The following is a 21,976-nucleotide window of genomic DNA, read 5'->3' as shown; positions in this document are numbered from 1 at the left end:
CGCTACTCGCGAGGCTGAGGCAGGAGAATAGCTTGAACCCGGGGGTGCAGGTTGCAGTGAGCCGAGATCACGCCATTGCGCTCCAGCCTGGGCAACAAGAGCAAAAGTTTGTCTCAAAAAAAATTAGCCTACACTTAACACAATATTAGGTCAAAGTAAGAGTAAAGATTAATCAAGTCCAAGGAAAATTTAGAAATTTGTCAAATACTTTTTATGTTAACATTTTCTCCTCATAAAAACATTCTTAATGCATTGCTCAACAAATAGCAAAACATGTATTCGCTCTTCACTTATTCATTATCTACTGGGGAGAGTAATCAATCAGTAGATATATACAAATATACACACAGCTGGTCTGATGGTAGTGGGTTATCAGAACTTATTAACATTAGTGTCATTAAAGTTGGTATACAACCTGCTACCCACCACTGTTATATTTGACTGGTTTCTTTGTTTTTGTTTTGGAGATGGAGTTTCGCTCTTATTGCTCAGGCTATAGTGCAATGGTTGGCTCAATCTCGGCTCACTGCAACTTCTGCCTCCCAGATTCAAGTGATCCTCCTGCCTCAGCCTTCCAAGTAGCAGGGATTACTGATGCATACCACCATGCTGGCTAATTTTTGTATTTTTAGTAGAAACAGGGTTTCACTATGTTGGCTAGGTTGGTCTTGAACTCCTGACCTCAAGTGATCCACCCGCCTTGGCGTCCCAAAGTGCTAGGATTACAAGCGTGAGCCACCGCACCTGACCTTTTTTTTTTTTTGGTCTCCCTCTGTTGCCCAGGCTGGAGTGCAGTGACACGATCTCCATTCACCACAACCTCTGCCTCCTGGGTTCAAGTGATTCTGCTGACCAGCCTATTTGCTGTTTTTTGTTTGTCTGTTTGGTTGGTTTCTTGAGATGGAGTCTCGCTCTGGCACCCAGGCTGGAGTGCAATGGCACAATCTCAGCTCACTGCAACCTCTGCTTCCAGGTTCAAGCGATTCTCCTGCCTCAGCCTCCCAAGTAGCTTGGACGACAGGCACACGCCACCACACCCAGCTAACTTTTGTATTTTTAGTAGAGAAGGGGTTTCACTATGTTGGCCATGCTGGTCTCGAACTCTTGACCCTGTGATCTACCTGCCTTGGTCTTCCAAAGTGTTGGGATTAGAGGTATGAGCCACCACGCCCAGCCTTGTATTTTTAATAGACATGGGGTTTCACCACATTGGTCAAACTGGTCTGGAACTCTTTTTGTTTTTGTTTTTGAGATGGAGTCTTGCTCATCACCCAGGCTGGAGTGCAGTGGCGCAATCTCGGCTCACTGCAAGCTCCGCCTCCCGCGTTCACGCCATTCTCCTGTCTCAGCCTCCCGAGTAGCTGGGACTACAGGCACCTGCCAACGCGCTCGGCTAATTTTTTGTATTTTTAGCAGAGACGGGGTTTCACCGTGTTAGCCAAGATGGTCTCGATCTCCTGACCTTGTGATCCGCCCGCCTCGACCTCCCAAAGTGCTGGGATTACAGGCGTGAGCCACCGTGCCCGGCCTGGTCTGGAACTCTTAACCTCAGGTGATACACCCATCTCGGCCTCCCAAAGTGTTGGGATTACAGGTGTGAGCCACTGCTCCTGGCCTATTTTATATTTAAAAAGCCAGTCAAGGCCAGGTGTGGTGGCACACGCCTGTAATCCTAGCAGTCTGGGAGGCCGAGGCAGGCAGATGACTTGCGGTCAGGAGTTCGAGACCAGCCTGACCAACATGGTGAAACCCTGTCTCTACTTAAAAAAAAAAAAGATTAGCCGGCCGGGTGCGGTGGCTCAGGCCTGTAATCCCAGCACTTTGGAAGGCCGAGACGGGCGGATCATGAGGTCAGGAGATCGAGACCATCCTGGCTAACACGGTGAAACCCCGTCTCTACTAAAAAAAAAATACAAAAACTAGCCAGGCGAGGTGGCGGGCGCCTGTAGTCCCAGCTACTCCGGAGGCTGAGGCAAGAGAATGGCGTGAACCCGGGAGGCGGAGCTTGCAGTGAGCTGAGATCAGGCCACTGCACTCCAGCCCGGGCGACAGGGCGAGACTCCGTCTTAAAAAAAAAAAAGGTTAGCCAGGTGTGGTGGCATGTGCCTGTAATCGCAGCTACTTGGGAGGCTGAGGCAGGAGAATCACTTGAACCCAGAGGCAGAGGTTGCAGTGAGAGGAGATCGTGCCATCACACTCCAGCCTGGGTGACAGAGCGAGACTCCATCTCAAAAAAACCAAACAAACAACCAACAAAAAATAGGCCAGGCAGCAGAATCACTTGAACCCAGGAGGTGGACGTTGCAGTGAGCCAAGATCGTGCCATTGCACTCTAGCCTGGGCAACAGAGTGAGACTTCATCTCTAAATAAATAAAATAAAAATGCATATTATCTCTGAGAAACAGAAGACAATTCAAACACTTCATGACTAAAAACTAAAAGACTGGGAGAAATGCAGTTTATATTTAGCACTTTGCTTTTATGCTCAAATAACCTAAAAGTTACTCATATGACCAGGACTTACTGTAAAATATCCTGGACCAGTTCCAAATATTGGTCTAAGACATGCACAAGATGATGAGCTGTAACTGTAGAGTATAAAAATGAACGGTATAAAGGTAATTCAGCTGAATCTCTAAAAGGGTTCAATGATGATAGCTTTACAAAAATACAATTGTGGAAAATACCATGGGTTATTAAATCTGGTTTAATAGTTCACTGATGGATGTAAATATTTCATTTATCCAACTAGTTATCTGTGAAGTTCCATTTATTTTATCTGATGATGCACAACATCTCACCAGGACCCCCCGAAAAAGCTGTATTGGTTTTGGTTGTATGTTTTGTTTTGTTTTTTGCATAATCTGATTGAAATTCAAACTCCATTTTTCACTTTATGCTTTCCCCATATTTTATTATATTTCATTAGACTTGTTATATTAAGAAAGTCGCTGCAAAATTATCAAAGACAAAATATGTGCAAATATTTTTACATAATAAAATATTACTAATAGCTTTAATGAGTGACCTGCAGAATAAACACTGGCAGTTTGTGGACAGAGTCTTTTTTCCCAAAAAAAAAAAAAAAAAAAAAGAAGAAGAAGAAGAAAGAAAAAAACGTTTAAGCAAAAAAAAAAAATAAGATTCGCTCGGCTGGGCGTCGTGGCAATATGCACCTGTAGTCCCAGCTACTCGGGAGGCTCAGGCAGGGGAGGATCACTTGCGCCCAGAAGTTCGAGGTCAGCCTGGACAACACTGATACCCCATCTTTATTTGAAAAAAAAAAAAAAATCTGTTAAGTGAGAAGCAAAGCACATGCATGCATTGGTGGTAAAACAGACAAGAAATATGGCTATCATGCAAGTTCAAATAAAGCCAAAATTTTCTTTTCAACAAGATAACTATAAAGTAGAATTCAGGATGAAGATGCCAAATCTTTCCGTTTGGAACCAGAGAGAGTTAATTAAAATAATTAAATGCAAGAAATAAAAGCACTGTTCCTCATGTAAACTCATTAAACCTTTAAAAGGTATTCTTTCACTTTGAAATGACCCTGGGGTATCATCTTAACCTTTTCCTTTACATACTATCAAAGACATCATTCAATGGAGACCTCTTACATCTACCTTTGCTGAATTCAAGAGTCATATTTCTTGACCCTGGACCAAAAGGAAGAAAGAATATTAGAAACAGCACTTCAAGAAAGGTTAGCACATGAAGCCAGAAAGAGAGGTAGTCCTGGGTCAAAACCATCAAACTGAAGAATGGAAGGAAAGGGAGGAAGGTAAGTTGGCGATGATGATGGAGGAAGTATCTGCCTTGGGCCAGGAATTAAGTTTCAATCTGAATTGATCCTGAACCCTTCCTTTATATCTTCCCTACTACAGACCCACACTTGCTGATATAGTTTGGCTCTGTCTCTATCCAAATCTCATTTTGAATTGTAATTCCCATAATCCCCATGTGTCATGGGACAGACCCGGTGGGAGGTAACTGAATCATGGGGGCGGTATCCCCTATACTGTTCTCATGACAGTGAGTGAGTCCTCATGAGATCTGATGGTTTTATAAGCATCTGGCATTTCCCCTGCTAGCACTCATTTTCTCTCCTGCCGCCCTATAAAGAGGTGCCTTCCACCATGATTATAAGTTTCCTGAGGCCTCCCCAGCCATGCAGAACTGTGAGTCAATGAAATCTCTTTTCTTTATAAATTACCCAGTCTCAGGTATTTCCTGATAGCCATGTGAGAACAAACTAATACACTTGCCCATATATTCAACTCCTTCCATCCTTGATCACTATCTTCTTATATTTCCCCAACTTTCTCCTGATGGTGATCACCAGAACTACAATGCCAGCAACAATGGCCACCAGGACCATTTACTACAATGACAATGCTAAGGTTAACTGTCAAATATTTCATGGTGGGTATAAGTAGGTGGCAATTTCTTATCCACAAAGAGATTATTAGCAGAAGGACTCTTTACACAACTGCATTCTGGGGCTGCCACAGGCCTAAGAGTAATTTATCCTTAGCCCTCCTCTCAAAATAGGCAGGGCCCAGCAATGTCCACTGCAGACAGTCTTCTGAAAGGTTTTCTGCTACAACCTGATATAGATGATGCACTGCTTGTAATGCACAACCACCATGTACTTAGAATGGAGCCAGTAGCAGTCACAAAAGAGCCACTGGCAGCTCAGCTTCTTTGTCTGAGTTCAAAGGCACAGACAACCTGGCAATAATAATTTGTGACAAAAGTGTTGTTATCATTGGCTCAGGTCTTCCTTTTCCAAATTGTGGATGCTCACTAGGTTCACCCACCAACACAATGATATCTGGCTGCACTAGCGGGCCTTTAAATATTCTTTCTGCCACAGCTGGGGTTAGGCAGGCAATTAACATCCAAAAAGGCATGTTCACTAAAGTTCACCATGCTCTGGTCACTCATGCATGTTCTTTCAGAAATAAGGGATATAAACTGGAACAGTTCCTCTCAAAAGCCCAGTGCCTGGGACCAGCCTGGGACCCACTCTGCTCCTCACCTCACCGCAACACGTAGCACATTAACTTGTTCATGGTATGCATTAGGTGCGATATATCTGGCCTTCACCACTAGGTAAGAAGCGTTAGGCCCAGATTACCCACCAGGGTCAGGCAAGAGGAATGAAAACAGCACAGGAGGATATCCAGAGGGGGCCTGGAATAAAGACCTAGAGTCGGCTGCCTCCCATTGTGCTGCCTTAGCAGCTTCTTCCTTTTTAAAATGGAAAATCCAATTTTGAAAAACATCAAAAGGTATACTGCTAAAATTACAATAAAATATACTTTAATGATTATTAAAATATTAAGAATTTCAATTATTTCACAATCCACCACTTCCCATGGAAAAGACCACATATCTATGATCTTTTACATACGAGAGAAATAAACATCTATCTTGTTTAAACAACAGTTATTTTCAGTTTTCCTATTTTATCTTCAGGCAAAAACTCTAAATGTTTAGAATATTATATGATTTTAAATTCTATACCCAATATTTTGCACTGTAGCAGTCACAGCTATTAACACATTTCTTGTATTATACACTCAAGTATTAATTCTATTCAAGTACTTATATTTGCTTAGTTCAACAAAATTTTACTCTTTAACTTCATTACAGTATTTCTGTCTTTCAATGTGTTCTCCCCATCTTTGTCATAAAGTTTCATTTCAATCAATAGTATATGTGTCCTCTCATCTAATGTATCAGTATCATTTGTTTATAATTACAATCCTTATACATTCTTTGGCCATTTTAATACTTCTTGAAACTTTCAAGCTTCTCAATGAACATTAGAAAATTATTAAAACACTTTTATCCATTCTATTAATAGCTCAGAAATGCATACAAGCCCTATTACAGTTACTATATAACTGTCAGTTCTACAACTTAGAAGTTAACAGGTGGAATTTAAATAAACCCACACTGCTTTCCTCTTTCCTTGGTATAGTCATAGAGTAAAACTCAAGCCCAGCTAACTACTGGGGGAGAATTCCTCTCTGTTTGATGATACGAAGTGATTTGGCATGTATAACCCATCTATAATTCGGAAGTTGGAAGAAAACAATTTCACTATAAAAGTCCATACTTTTCTTTGACACTAGAACAAAGCTTACTAACTCTAAGGGAGAGGGAATGTCTGATCACAATCTCTAAGACACCTATCTCTTGCCCAATCATATTTAAATGGACAAAATTAGTTTCACCTTCAAAGTCAGTTGTCAAAAGCAAACAGAAGACCAAATTGTCTCACTAAGTATACTTAATTTATAGGCTAACAACAGTTCCTTATTCACATAAGCTGTTATCACATAGTGTTATCACTACACTAAAACCAAAGAAAGCTTGCTTAGTGTTAATCAACAGTTTGTAATTGTATATTAATAGATAATTTGATTGGTATAAACTATTTCTTCTTCCAAGACTGGAAAGTCCATGAAGATAAGGGTCAGGTGAGTTTAATTAATATTGTAGCCCTGCGCCTAACCCAATTAGCTTGGAATTTTTGTTGAATGAATAAAACGACAGTCCAACTTTTTTTTTTGAGACAGAATCTCACTCCCGTTGCCCAGGCTGGAGTGCAATGGTACAATCACAGCTCACTGCAGCCTTGAAATCACAGCTCAATGCAGCCTTGACTTCCCGGGCTCAGGTGATTCTCCCACCGCAGCCTCCTGAGTAGCTGGGACTACAGGCACATGCCACCATACCTGGCTAATTTTTGTATTTTGGTTGAAACGGGGTTTTGCCATGTTGCCCAAGCTGGTCTTGAACTCCTGGCTCAAGAGATCTGCCTGACTCAGTTTCCCAAAGTACTGGCGTTACAGGACTGAGCCATCATGCCAGGTCCTATAGTCCAACTTTTATAGTTGATATATAGACGTACAAAATGAAAATGCCAATGGATTACAGAAATTCACTTAAGCTCTTATTAACTCATAACTACTAAAGCAAAAAGTATCACTTAGACTAAATATATAGCTTGAAAATTCCAAAATTCAACATATATTTAATGTCACAGATCTAAAAGTCAGAATGTACAAACTACTCTCATAGCCATCCTCCAATACCTATATTCACACAAACTTTCTTTCAGTCAACACAACCAAGTCAAACAACTAGCGACCACCTTAGATTTCTTCCTCTTTCTCATTTTTCATAATCATTCCAGAGCCTTAATATTTGCAGAATGTATCACTTCCTCTCCATTCTCACTGACCTTCTATAAATATGAACTCTCTACTTTAGGAGACCGAGGCGGGCGGATCATGAGGTCAAGAGATCGAAACCATCCTGGCTAACACAGTGAAACCCTGTCTCTACTGAAAATACAAAAAAAAATTAGCTGGGCATGGTGGCAGGCACCTGTAGTCCCAGCTGCTCGGGAGGCTGAGGCAGGAGAATGGCATGAACCTGGGAGGCGGAGCTTGCAGTGATCCCAGATCACGCCACTGCACTCCAGCCTGGGCGACAGAGCGAGACTCCGTCTCAATTAATCAATCAATCAATCAATCAATCAATTTGAACTTTCTTTAGTTCCCTAATGGATCAGTGTTTAAATTGAAAAAAAAAGAAAAAAGCCTTTGATTGGTCTGATTCCAGTCTTACTTGCCCACCAAATCATCATCTAAATTGCTCCCAGAAAGGCATTGCTAAAAATGAAAATACAAACAAGTCATTTTCTTTCTAAAATACCATCAATTTTACAAAAAGTCAAAACATTCAATGCTCAGAATGTAGTTTCTCTCAGCTCTATTTTTACAAGGGCATCTTATGTCCTCTATGGTCGGTAATAGATTTTATCTTTGCATTTCCTGTTTCTAAATTAAGAAACGTCTTCTGCTACTGCCTACCAAACTCCTACTCCTTGTGAAGATGCTGTGAACACTGTTGAAATGGCAACAAAGGATTCTGAATATTACATAAATTTATATGATAAAGCAGTGACAGGGTTTTAGAGGACTTCCTCCAATTTTGAAAATAGTTCTACTGTGGTAAAATGCTATCAAACAGCATTTCATACTACAGAGAAATCTTTCATGAAAGGAAGACTTTCCACTAGCAAAAAGATTATGATTCACTGAAGGTTCAGATGTTCGTTAGCATTTTTAAATAGTATTCTTAATTAAGGTACATACATTGCTTTTTTTCAGACATAATGATACGGCACATACAATAAACCATAGGGTAAATATAACTTTTATATGTACTAGGAAGCCAAAAAGTTTGTATGACTCACTGGAACCAAACCCACAATATCTCTGAGGTATACCTGCATATCATATAAACCTTTGTGGTCCTATCCTTTTTCTCTTATCTTTTCAGAAAGTAATTAATATAAAAAACATGATGTTAAATAACCTTGAGTATATATTCACACTTTATAAGTACTGTAGCATCATGTGTTATGCATCATTCTGCAATTTGCATTGAACCCTTAAAATCCATTTTTAAAATTTATTCGTACTGGTACCTAGAACTCTAGTTTACTCATTTTAAATACAGTGAAGAATTTCAGGCCAGGCATGGTGGCTCACATCTGTAATCCCAGCACACTTTGGGAGGCCAAGGCAGGCGGACTGCTTGAGGTCAGGAGTTCGAGACCAGCTTGGCCAACATTGGGAAACCTTGTCTCTACTGAAAACACAAAAAATTTAGCCAGGCACACTGGTGCACACCTGTAATCCCAGCTACTTAGGAGGCTGAGGCACAAGAATCACTTGAACCTGGGAGGCAGAGGTTGCAGTGAGTTGGGACCATGTCACTGGCACCCCAGTCTGCACAACAGAGTAAGACTGTGTCTTAAAAAAAATAATAATTTTTTTCAGAGTTTAAATATGCCACAGTTTATCAATTATCCTGTTTATTATAGAAATTTGGGATTTTTTTTGTTAGTATAAACAAAGCAATGAAAAAAATTCATTCCTATATATTCCTTTTATAAACATGTAAAAAAAATTGTATCCAGAGGTTATTTCTAAGAATTGAATTGGTTTTCTTTAATGTTATATTCTTAGTAAAGAAAAGAAGGAAAAAAGTGGTTTCCACAGTGCAGACACTCATTATATATTTACTGACTGAATGAAAACGGGATAGTCAGTCATTCAACTCTTCTTGATATTACCAAAATATTCTCTAAAAGAGAATCTGTACACAGATCTGTACTCTCACGAGGTGCTGTTCTACAACCTTACTGACTACTGGTATAGTCAGGCCTTTTTAATTACTCAATATGATGGGTTTTTAAAATAGTATTTTATTCTGTCCCACCCACATTTTTTATTAGATTTTTATTTTGTACTTCACTGATTTTACTTCTATCTTGAATATGCTCTTGTTTCTGATTACTTGTTCTAATTGGTTATTAATGCCATACAGAAGGCTATTGATTTTTTTAATTTTAATTTTCTATCCAAATTAAATTTGGATAGAGTGTTGCTGAACACTCTCATTAGTTCTAATAGTCTACGGTTTCTCTTGAAATTTCAACACAATTATATCCTCTTCCAATAGGGATACTTTTGCATCTTCCTCTTCAATTGCTACAGCTCTTCTTTCTTTTTTTCTTTTCTTTTTTTAATGCATTGGCTAGGTGTTTCAGCACTGAACAGCAGTGATATATGCTTGTATCCTGGGAATACACCTAAATTTCACTGTTATTTAAAAACGACATAATCTGAGCTGTAGGTTTGGAGGAGATAACCTTTACAAGCTAAGGAAGTTTCCTCTTGTTCCTAATTTATCAAAAGTCTCTGTTTATAAAAACTATTAGCTATATTTTATCACATAATTTTTCCAAACATCCTACATCACTTCAGGTAAGTATAGGCTTTTTCCTCCTGTAATGAGATTATTTGGACATTATACCAAAAGATTTTCTAATATTAAACCATCTTGGTATTCCTAAGATAAAATCTCCTGGTCCTAAAGTTTTCTTAAACTCAAATATTTGGGTTTAGTTGACTTTCTTTAACCTTTCTATTTAACTTCCATTTCTACTTTTATTATTCCTCTCTTCACAGTAATGTTAGGTTTGCTGTTTTTCTTTTTTCTGGTTTCTTTTGCTTTTGCTTAGCATTAATGCCCTTAAGATAACACATCTATCCAAGTAATGCTTTAGCTGGCTCCAACATTTTCACTAACATTTCTTTCACTAATATTCACGTTACAACTCTGTGTGTTTCCTCTTTAATACAAACTTTTAAAAAGCACATTTTTATTCTTCCAAGTATAATGCAATTTACCAGGAGAATTTATTTTACTGTGTATTTCAACATTAACTGCATTATAAAGAAAAGGATCAGACATTCCTTGACAAAATCTTCCAAAATTTCCTTAATACTTCAGTTATACTATACTATTTACAGTTATGTAATTATTTTCACTTATCTTGCTCACTCCTGAGAACAAATTTTGGATCAAAGGAAATTTGTCTGGAAATTTCTCCAAAATTATCTCTTCAAAAACTGTATCTAAGACCGTCTGGTGATTCCTCAAAGAACTAAAGCCAGAAATATCACTTGAACCAGCAATCCCATTATCGGGTATACACCCAAAGGAATATAAATCATTCTATTATAAACATGCATGCACGTGTATGTTCACTGCAGCACTATTCGTAATAGGAAAGACATAAAATCAACCCAAATGCCCAACAATAATAGACTAGAAAACGTGGTATGCATGCAGCCATTAAAAGGAAAGAGATTGGGCTGGGTGTGCTGGCTCAATCTTGTAATCCCAGCACTTTAGAAGGCTGAGGCAGGAGGATCACTCCAATACAGGAGTTCAAGATCAGCACAGGGAAACACGGCAAAACCCTGTATCTACTAAAAATAAAAAAATTAGCTGGGCATGGTGGCATGTACCTGTAGTCCCAGCTACTTGGGAGGCTGAGGTGGGAGGATCGCTTGAACCCAGGAGGCGGAGGCTGCAGTGAGCTGAGATCATGCCAGTGCACTCCAGCCTGGGCAACAGAGTGAGACTCTGTCTTAAAAAAAAAAAAAAAAAGGAACAAGATTGTGTCGTTTGCGTAGATGGTGATGAAAGCCCTTATGCTCAGCAAACCTAAGCAGAAACAGAAAACCAAACACCTCATGTTGTCACTTATAAGTGGGAGCTGAATGATGAGAACACCTAAACACATTGGGGCAGTGGGGAAACAACAATGGGGCCCGCTGGAGGGTGGGGCATGGGAGGAGGGCTAGCATGAGGAAGAATAGCTAATGGATGCTGGGCTTAATACCTAGGTGATGCGATGATCTGTGCAGCAAACCACCATGCACACATTTACCTATGTAACAAACTTCCATACCCTGCACATGTACCCCTGAACTTAAAATAAATGTTGAAGGGGGGAAAAAACACTTTATCTCTTTTCTTCCCTCTGATTTCTTCCCTTGGTATATTTTGGAACCCTTCAATCCATACCAAAGTCTTTAAATGGCTCTTTCATGTTTTCTTACCTCCTTATTTCTCTGGGCTACATTCTAACTGAATGTCTAATAAATGCCAATATTTGAATTCTCCCTCTCCTGGCACCTAAAGCAGTATTTTTCCTCAATAACATAATGTACTGCTTTTTTTTACTTTAATAATTTACTTTCAATTTTCAAGGCTGCTCCTTTTTCATATCTTGTTTCATCTGTTCCTTTATTTTGTATAAGACAGAATTTCTTCTTTCATCTCTCTAGCATCTTCGACATACTTATTTATTACTTTATTATTTATCCCTCCCCTCTTATGTTTCTGTCATTACCTCCACGGCAGAACCAGATCACATAAAAGAGAACAGTGGGAATTTTCAGACTCTTCCCTAAGACAACATTGGGAATTTTCACAGACCCAGTCAACAACCAAAGGAACAGACATTTCAATTCAGGTGTCAGTTATAAGAATTATGTCTGTCTTCTCCCTTTCCTCAGCTTTTGATTTCCTGTAAGTGATGTTTTAATATAAATTGCCATGCAAACTACTACCCTTCTGAATATTAAAGGAGCCTCTATTAATAAATACAGGGACAATAAGCACAAACTGGGTGTCTCAAGGGCAACTTGAGATACACAATTACTCTAAACATAAGCCTATGCAGTAGTTATTGGCACTTTCCTTCACCCTGATTTACAAATGGGGAGACTCACATTAGGCCTTGGCTTCATGGAATAAGCCCAATTCGATTCTCCTACTCTTCATGAAGCACTTTAACACTCAACAACCAAACTCCTGGCTCTAAGTATACGCTTCCCTGCCCTAAACCCAATCCTGTTCATCACTTTGTAGTTTTCTTCCATACAAACCACAGAAATACCTACTTTGTTTCTAAATCACTGATGTCTGCTTGTATTATCTTGCTCTTTATTTTTTTGTTTTTGAGACGGAGTCTCGCTCTGTCACACAGGCTGGCGTGCAGTGGCACAATCTTGGCTCACTGCAACCTCCACTTCCTGGGATAATTTTCGTATTTTTCGTAGAGATGGGGTTTCACCATGTTGGCCAGGCTGGTCTCAAACTCCTGACCTCAAGTGATCTACCCGCCTCAGCCTCCCAAACTGCTGAGATTACAAGCATGAGCCACCGCACCCAGTCTAAAGAAGTACTATTTTTAATACAACAAAACTGCAAACAATTCAAATAAAATCTAGTTAAGTAACTCATAACCCAGCTATTTTAGGAAGTACTGCACAAATAATAAAAATCAGAAGGTAAATTCATAGAAAAAAAAAGGGCCCAACACACTGGCACATTAAAAAAAAAGCACAAACGTTTATAAATTATTTTAAATACAGTTAGTAAAAAATATAATATTAATAATTAAAATTACAGTAAAGTAAAAATGAAGGAGATTTCAAGAAAGAAACAGTAAGAAGAAATTGAAAGGTGGGTTAAAACCAAATTATGGAAGGTACCAGAGTCCTGACTACTGATCATTATCTTTCAGAAAATGAGAAACAAAAAGTTTCAGCCAAAAACAGCTCATGCCTGTAATCCCAGCACTTTGGGAGGGTAAGGTGGGCAGATCACTTGGAAGGCAGGAGTTTGAGAGCAGTTTGGCCAACATGGTGAAAGCCCATCTCTACTAAAAATACCAAAAAAAAAAAATTAGCCAGACGTGGTGGCAGGCACCTGTAACCCCAGCTACTCGGGAGGTTGAGACAGGAGAATCGCTTGAACCTGCGGTGCAGAAGTTGCAGTGAGCTGAGATCGTCCGCTGTACTTCAGCCTGGCTGATAGAGACCATTCGCCAAAAAAAAAAAGTTTCAGCAGAAGAGACACAGCACAAAAGAGCATAATTAGAAAACAGTAATATGGATGAAGAGTAGAATACCGTACATTAAAACTCAAAAGACTTCTATTGGTCAATGTTTTATTTTAAATATAGATGACAGTAAGAGTTTGTTCATATTAAAAATAAGGATGGGCATTAAGCTTTAATACAATATGCATGTAAATTATTTTTGCATAAATATCTGATAAAATAAAGTCTTACATTTAAAAAAAGCAAAGGAAGGCCAGGCATGGTGGCTCACATCTATAATCCCACCTACATCCCAGGCCGAGGTAGGTGGATCACGAGGTCAGGAGATCGAGACCATCCTGGCCAATGTAGTGAAGCCCTCTATCTACTAAAAATTAAAAAATTAGCTAGGCATGGCGACGTGCGCCTGTAGTCCCAGCTACTTAGAAAGCTGAGGCAGGAGAATCACTTGAACCTGGGAGGCTGAGGTTGCAGTGATCAGGGATCACACCACTGCACTCCAGCCTGGTGACAGAGACTCCATCTCAAAAAAAAAAAAAAAAAAGAGAGAGAGAAGCAAAATACCTGAAATGCAATTATTAAAATTTTACATAAAAATACATTTCTCTCATTTTTCTGCTTGTATTTCTACCTAAAGGTAGGAAACAACAGAAAACGTCTTTAAAATTAATGCTTCCGTAACTTGTTAACAATTCTTCTATTAAAGTATAAGGCCAGGCATAGTGACTCATACCTGTAAGCCCAGCATCTTGGAAGGCAGAGGTGGGTGCAAGACTTGAGGTCAGGAGTTTGAGACCAGCCTGGCCAATGTGGTGAAACCCCATCTCTACTAAAAATACAAAAATTAGCTGGGAGTGCTGGCGCACACCTGTAATCCCAGCTATTCAGGAGGCTGAGGCACAAGAATCCCTTGAACCTGGGAGGTGGAGGCCGCAGTGAGCCAAGATCGTGCCACTGCACTCCAACCTGGGCAATGGAGCAAGAGTCTGTCTCAAAAACAGAAGTATAATGAATAAATTATCAAGCTTAATGGCAAAAGGTCACAAATCTATTTTTATATTAAACTTATGTAATTTACATATTGTCATCCATTGCTTTGGGTAACTGGAACTTCAATACATGTTTTACCATTTAGCATCATCCCACTATTTCACCTCCTTCCCTGCCCACACAAATTCCAAGACTCTTGAACACAACATATCAAGCTGGTAACATACATAAAAAGAAAGAAACACTAAACACCCTTAAGGGCTTTAAAAAGAAATACAGGTTAAAAAAAAAAAATAGAAAGTATACTAATGAAAAGTTGTCTGGTTTTAGTTCTAATAGTAATCCTGTTTCACAATTACCTTTTTTTTTTTTTTTCTTTGAGATGGAGTCTGGCTCTGTACCCCAGGCTAGAGTGCAGTGGCACAATCTCGGCTCACCGCAACCTCCACCTCCTGGGTCCAAGCAATTCTCCTGTACACTTCTTGTGAAAGGTGCAACAGTACAGTTTATGGGAGAGAAATATAGTGTTCATATATCTCAGTTTAAAAATATCCTTTAGCCAAATAATCCCACATCTATCGTTTTAAAATTTTTAAAAATGTAGAGACAAACATAAATAAACACATTTTATGATAGTGATAAAAATATACATACTAAAGAAAAACAATTATGGCTTATCCTTATAATGCATGAGTGAGAACGGTGCTCCTGCAGAATACTTAATATTTATGGACTAAATGAGAAGAGATAAAGGAGTAAGAAAGTTACAGCTGGGCACGGTGGCTCATGCCTGTAATCCCAGCACTTCGGGAGGCCGAGGTGGGTAGATCATAAGGTCAGGAGATCGAGATCATCCTGGCTAACATGGTGAAACGCCATCTCTGGCGCAGTGGCTCATGCCTGTAATCCCAGCACTTTGGGAGACCGAGGCAGGTGGATCAGGAGGTCAGGAGATCCAGATCATCCTGGCTAACATGGTGAAATGCCATCTCTACTAAAAAAAAAACACAAAAAATTAGCCAGGCGTGGTGGCAGGCACCTGTAGTCCCAGCTACTCAGGAGGCTGAGGCAGGAGAATGGCGTGAACCCGGGAGGCAGAGCTTGCAGTGAGCCCGGATCAGGCCACTGCACTCCAGTCTAGGCGACAGAGCCAGACACTGTCTCAAAAACAAAAAGAAAGGGGGGAAGAGAAAGGGAACGGAAAGGGAGGCAGTTACAAATGATGTAGTTCTGATTATTCCTAATTCACTACTTAAGAATTTTTTTATATCCTTTCTTCTTTCAAATACTCTAAAAGACACGTGTTACTTATACTAAATCAGATTCCAAAAAAATATATCAAGACAATAAAAATTCTCTTGGGCAGCTTCTAGTAGACCTTTTTACTTAGAACAATTTAAACAAAAGTACATCTTACTATTAAACAGCCATTCCTGACACTCTGCAAAACAAAGCAAAATAAAAACCTTTCAGGATAAACTGAAAAGTTGCTTACATAATCAACAGAAGTATATAAAGTGCCAATATATACACTAACTGATTCCACATATGTTATTAACCGTATTGCTTTATACATGAAATAAAAACTTAAAATTTACCTGCATTGCACTTTTCCCCAGCTTCACCACCTCAAATAATGTGACAGGCTCCCCTTCACCATTCTGTTGAGGGTGCCCATTAGCTCTTCCACGGCCTGCTCCTCTAATTCCAGCTTCAATTCTGCTCTTCTCACCTGGAGATTTTCGAGGTTTCTTATTTGTAGACTGAATAAAAAGATTTAAAAAAAATTAAATTCGATTTAGGTTTACTTTGCTTTATATAAAATGATCACTACTATAGAAGAAACATAATCCCTAACCAAAAAAACCTTTAAAATTTCTTCTCAGTGATTAAAAAGTACAAAGTGCAAAACATAAGTTTATATATAAAAGGTATGAAGGTAACTTTGTTTTTTGAGAAGAGTCGTGCTCCGTCGCCCAGGATACAGTGCAGAGGCACTCTCTTAGCTCACTGCAGCATCCTCCTCCCAGGTTCAAGCGATTCAAGACCTTGCCGTTATTTAAAAAATATATACATATGTATACCTGTATATATAATTATATATAAATATAGATTTACCTGCAGAAAATGGACGAAGCAAAACCAAGAAGAGTCCAGCTTCTGGTAAAGCCGGAGAAAAAGAAGCCAAGTCTGATTAATATCATATACTATTATCAGTGGTGCCTCTATTCTAGTACAATCCAGAGGAATATTTTTATCAACTATTGTATAAATGCAAGTGGTTTAGTAACTCTAGAAACGTTTTTAAGAAGAAGGGAATCCCACCCACATCCCATTTTTAAACTGTGAATGCTTTTTGTTTTTAAGAAGTGAAATCATTCACTGGGTATTTTTTGGTACAACCAGAAAATAGTGTGGGATACTGAATTGCGGGAGGTTTTGACTGTCTTGGGTGTCAGCTTAACATTCCATAGATGGGGGTTACTTTTCATATCCTAAAATACAAAGCATATAAAATGGCAATATGGAGTCATAGTCCTGAATCAAAAAAAAAAAATTTGCCTTTTAATGTCTTGGATACTTAATTTCTATTCCATGTTGGTTTTTTAGCAGAATTTTCTTTCTTTCCTTTTTTTGAGACAGAGTCTCGCTCTGTCGCCCAGGTTGGAGTGCAGTGGTGCGATCTCGGCTCACTGCAACCTCCACCTTCCAGGTTGAAGCAATTCTCCTGCCTCAGCCTCCCGAGTAGCTGGGACTACAGGTGATCGTCAGCACTCCCAGCTAATTTTTGTATTTTTAGTAGAGATGGGGTTTCATCATATTGGCCAGGCTGGTCTCGAATTCCTGACCCTGTGATCTGCCCACCTCGGCCTCCCAAAGTACCCTTTAGCAGCATTTTCTTAAAAAAAAAAAAAAAAACCAGAAAAACAAACAAACAAACAAAAAATCACTCCTTGATAATGGCTCTCACTGTCAGAATTATGTGCACTCTAACATCTTTGGTTGTGGTACTCCTGTTTTCCTAATAACTTTGTTAATGTGCGGTGAAAGACTGAAAAATTGAGTATGCTGTATGTATGCTTTTAGCTGAATTGGAGAAGTATATTTAACAGCTTACCAACATGTGAAGATGCTGGTATTTGATAGCCTCAAGGAAAATCTGCCTCCAAATTTTAAGCTAGAAAGTCACTGGAATAACTTTAAAAAAGAATTACAAATTTTTTTTAAATTTTCGGTATGTATGTTAAGAAGTATGCACCAATTGAAATGTCTGTGTACTAATCCAGACAACCAACAAAATCTCAATTATGAAAGAAAAAAACACATTCACTCTTTGTTGTGTGAAGTTCTAAGGGTTTTGACCAATGCCTGGTGTTGTTTATGCACCATTAATGGTTATCACGTAAAATAGTTTACTTTAAAAATCCTGTGTACTGCCCATTGAACTTTCTGTCTTCCCCTTCTCAAGAAACCACTAGTTTTTACTTTTTAAATCATCATCATAGTTTCCTTTGTTTCACATATTAATATATGGGTTGAGTACCCCTTATCTGAAATGCTTGGAATAAGAAGTGTGTCAGACTTTCAAGTTTTTTCAAATTTTAGAATATTTGCACATACATAATGAGACATCTTGGGGATGGAACCCAAGTGTAAACATAAAATTCATTTATGTTTCATATATACCTTACACACATAGCCTGAAAGGAATTTTACATACTTTTTTTTTTTGAGATGGAGTTTCACTCTTGTTGCCCAGGCTGGATTGCAATGGCACAATCTCGGCTCACTGCAACTTCTGCCTCCTGGGTTCAAGCGATTCTCCTGCCTCAGACTCCGAGTAGCTGGGATTACAAGCATAAGCCACCATGCCCAGCTAATTTTCTATTTTTAGTGGAGATAAGGTTTCTCCATGTTGGTCAGGCTGGTTTTGAGCTCCTGACCTCAGGTGATCTGCCCACCTCAGCTTCCCAAAGTGCTGGGATTACAGGTGTGAGCCACCGTGCCCGGCCATAATATATTTAATAATTTTGTGTATGAAACAAAGTTTTGACCTTTTTCCTTTTTTTTTTTTTGAGACATAGTCTTACTCTGTCACCCAGGCTAGAGTACAGTGGCACGATCACAGCTCACTGCAACCTTCACCTCCCAAGCTTAGGCAATCCTCCAGCCTAAGCCACCTGAGTAACTGGGACTATAAGCACTAGCCACCGCACTCAGCTATTTTTTTTTTGTAGAGGGGTTTGCTATGTTGCTCAGGCTGGTCGCGATCTCCTGAGCTCAAGCTATCTGCCTGTCACACCTCCCAAAATGCTGGGATTACAGGGGTAGCCACTGCATCTCGCCTTGATCTTGGTTTTAACTGTGACCCATCACATAAGGTTATGTGTGGAATATTTTATGTGACTATATGTTGGGATTCAAAAAGTTTCGAACTTCCGAGCATTTCAGATTTCAGATTTTTGGATTAGGGACGCTCAACTTGTAACTGGAGTCAAACAACATGTAGGCCTTTCCAGACTAACATCTTTCACTTTAATAATATGCATTTAAGATCCATGTCTGGCTGGGCATAGTGGCTCACACCTCTAATCCCCGAACATTGAGAGGACGAGGCAGAAGGATTTCTGAGGCCAAGAGTTCAAGACCAGCCTGGGAAACAAAGCAAGACTCCTTCTCTACAAAAAAATAAAAAATAAATAAATTTAACAATTAACGAGAAATAAAAATAAAAAATATCAAAAGATAAAATAAAGCAAAAAAAAAAATAACAAAAAAATTAGCTGGACATGGTGGCTTGTGCCTGTAGTCCCAGCTATGCAGGAAGACGGCTTGAGCCTAGGAGGCTGAGGCTGCAGTGAGCCATGATCGTTCCACTGCACTCCCTGCAGACTGAACAACAGAGCAAGACCCTGTCTTTTTTTTTTTTTTTTTTTTTTTTTTTGAGACGGAGTCTCGCTCTGCCACCCAGGCTGGAGTGCAGTGGCCGGATCTCAGCTCACTGCAAGCTCCGCCTCCCGGGTTCACGCCATTCTCCTGCCTCAGCCTCCGGAGTAGCTGGGACTACAGGCGCCCGCCACCTCGCCCGGCTAGCTTTTTGTATTTTTTTTTTTAGTAGAGACGGGGTTTCACCGTGTTAGCCAGGATGGTCTCGATCTCCTGACCTCGTGATCCGCCCGCCTCGGCCTCCCAAAGTACTGGGATTACAGGCTTGAGCCACCGCGCCCGGCCAAGACCCTGTCTTAAAACAAACAAAAACATTCATTCATGTCTTTTAGTGCCGACTTAAAAAAATTATTGAATAGCATTCCATTCTATAGCTGTATCACATTTTGTTAGCCATTTACCAAATAATGGGCATCTGGGTCACAACTATTAGGCAATTACAAATAAAAAACATTGACAAACAGGTTTTTCTGTGGACTTAATTTTTAAAATCAGCTTTGTATATATACCTAGGGGTATAACTGCTGGAACTTTGAGTAAGACTATATTTAGCTTTGTATGAAATTGTCAAACTGTCTTTCAAAGTGGCTGTACCATTTTGCATTTCTAATAGCAAGAAATGAGTTTCTGGGTCGCGCGCACTGGCCCATGCCTGTAATCCCAGCACTTTGGGAGGCCAAGGTGGGCGGATCACGAGGTCAGGAGATTGAGACCATCCCGGCTAACATGTTGACACATCGTCTCTACTAAAAATACAAAAAAAAAAAATTAACCAGGCATGGTGGCGAGCACCTATAATCGCAGCTACTCGGAAGGCTGAGGCAGAAGAATGGCGTGAACACAGGAGGTGGAGCTTGCAGTGAGCCACAATCAGGCCACTGCACTCCAGCCTGGGCAACACAGCAAGACTCTGTCTCAAAAAAAAAAGGGGGGGGGGGGCAAAATGGCCGAATAGGAACAGCTCGAGTCTCCAACTCCCAACACGAGCGACACAGAAGACCAGTGATTTCTGCATTTTCAACTGAGGTACTGGGGTCATCTCGCTAGGGAGTGCCGGACAATCGGTGCTGGTCAGCTGCTGCAGCCGGACCAGCAAGAGCTGAAGCAGGGAGAGGCATCGCCTCACCTGGGAAGCGCAAGGGGGAAGGGAGTCCCTTGTCCTAGCCAGGGGAACGGAGACACACAACACCTGGAAAATCGGGTGACTCCCACCCCAATACTGCGCTTTGAGCAAACGGGCACACCAGGACATTGTATCCCACACCTGGCCGGGAGGGTTCCACGGCCACGGAGCCTCCCTCATTGCTAGCACAGCAGTCTGCGATCCAACCGCAAGGCAGCAGCGAGGCTGGGGGAGGGGCGCCCGCCATTGCTGAGGCTTAAGTAGGTAAACAAAGCCGCTGGGAAGCTCGAACTGGGCAGAGCTCACAGCAGCTCAAGGAAGCCTGCCTATCTCTGTAGACTCCACCTCTGGGGACAGGGCACAGATAAACAACAAAAACAAAAAAAGCAGCAGGAACCTCTGCAGATGCAAACGACTCTGTCTGACAGCTTTGAAGAGAGCAGTGGATCTCCCCACACGGAGGTTGAGATCTGAGAAGGGACAGACTGCCTGCTCAAGTAGGTCCCTGACCCCTGAGTAGCCTAACTGGAAGACATCCCCCACTAGGGGCAGTCTGACACCCCACACCTCACACGGTGGAGTACACCCCCGAGAGGAAGCTTCCAAAGTAAGAAAAGTAAGAATCAGACAGGTACACTCGCTGTTCAGCAATATTCTATCTTCTGGAACCTCTGCTGCTGATACCCAGGCAAACAGGGTCGGGAGTGGACCTCAAGCAATCTCCAACAGACCTGCAGCTGAGGGTCCTAACTGCTAGAAGGAAAATTATCAAACAGGAAGGACACCTATACCAAAACCCCATCAGTACGTCACCATTATCAAAGACCAGAGGCAGATAAAACCACAAAGACGGGGAAAAAGCAGGGCAGAAAAGCCGGAAATTCAAAAAATAAGAGCGCATCTCCCCCTGCAAAGGAGCGCAGCTCATCGCCAGCAACGGATCAAAGCTGGTCAGAAAATGACTTTGACGAGATGAGAGAAGAAGGCTTCAGTCCATCAAACTTCTCAGAGCTAAAGGAGGAATTACGTACCCAGCGCAAAGAAACTAAAAATCTTGAGAAAAGAGTGGAAGAATTGACAGCTAGAATAATTAATGCAGAGAAGATCATAAACGAAATGACAGAGATAAAAACCATGACACGAGAAACACATGACAAATGCACAAGCTTCGGTAACTGACTCGATCAACTGGAAGAAAGAGTATCAGCGATTGAGGATCAAATGAATGAAACGAAGTGAGCAGAGAAACCAAAAGAAAAAAGAAGAAAAAGAAATGAACAAAGCCTGCAAGAAGTATGGGATTACGTAAAAAGACCAAATCTACATCTGATTGGGGTGCCTGAAAGTGAGGGGGAAAATGGAACCAAGTTGGAAAACACTCTTCAGGATATCATCCAGGAGAACTTCCCCAACCTAGTAGGGCAGGCCAACATTCCAATTCAGGAAATACAGAGAACACCACAAAGATACTCCTCGAGAAGAGCAACTCCAAGACACATAATTGCCAGATTCACCAAAGTTGAAATGAAGGAAAAAATCTTAAGGGCAGCCAGAGAGAAAGGTCGGGTTACACAAAGGGAAGCCCATCACACTAACAGCAGATCTCTCGGCAGAAACT

At 40.4% G+C, this 21,976-nt stretch overlaps 1 protein-coding gene across 4 annotated transcripts in view; it reads right to left on the bottom strand.

The window, feature by feature from the left end:
- STAG1 (stromal antigen 1) overlaps positions 1-21,976 on the bottom strand; it is a 421,343-nt gene that overhangs the window by 251,733 nt on the left and 147,634 nt on the right. For all 4 annotated transcript variants that reach the window (XM_033212569.1, XM_033212568.1, XM_033212571.1 and 1 more), the window contains exon 4: positions 15,887-16,051. In XM_033212569.1, the coding sequence (XP_033068460.1) occupies positions 15,887-16,051 (165 nt within the window). The remainder of the gene's footprint in view (positions 1-15,886; positions 16,052-21,976) is intronic.

This window comes from Trachypithecus francoisi, unplaced genomic scaffold (assembly GCF_009764315.1).
Source record: "Trachypithecus francoisi isolate TF-2019V2 unplaced genomic scaffold, Tfra_2.0 Lachesis_group0, whole genome shotgun sequence".
Taxonomy (NCBI): Eukaryota; Metazoa; Chordata; class Mammalia; order Primates; family Cercopithecidae; genus Trachypithecus; species Trachypithecus francoisi.
The sequence above is the reverse complement of the archived record's forward strand: the minus strand, read 5'-3'. Positions and strand labels throughout refer to the sequence as shown.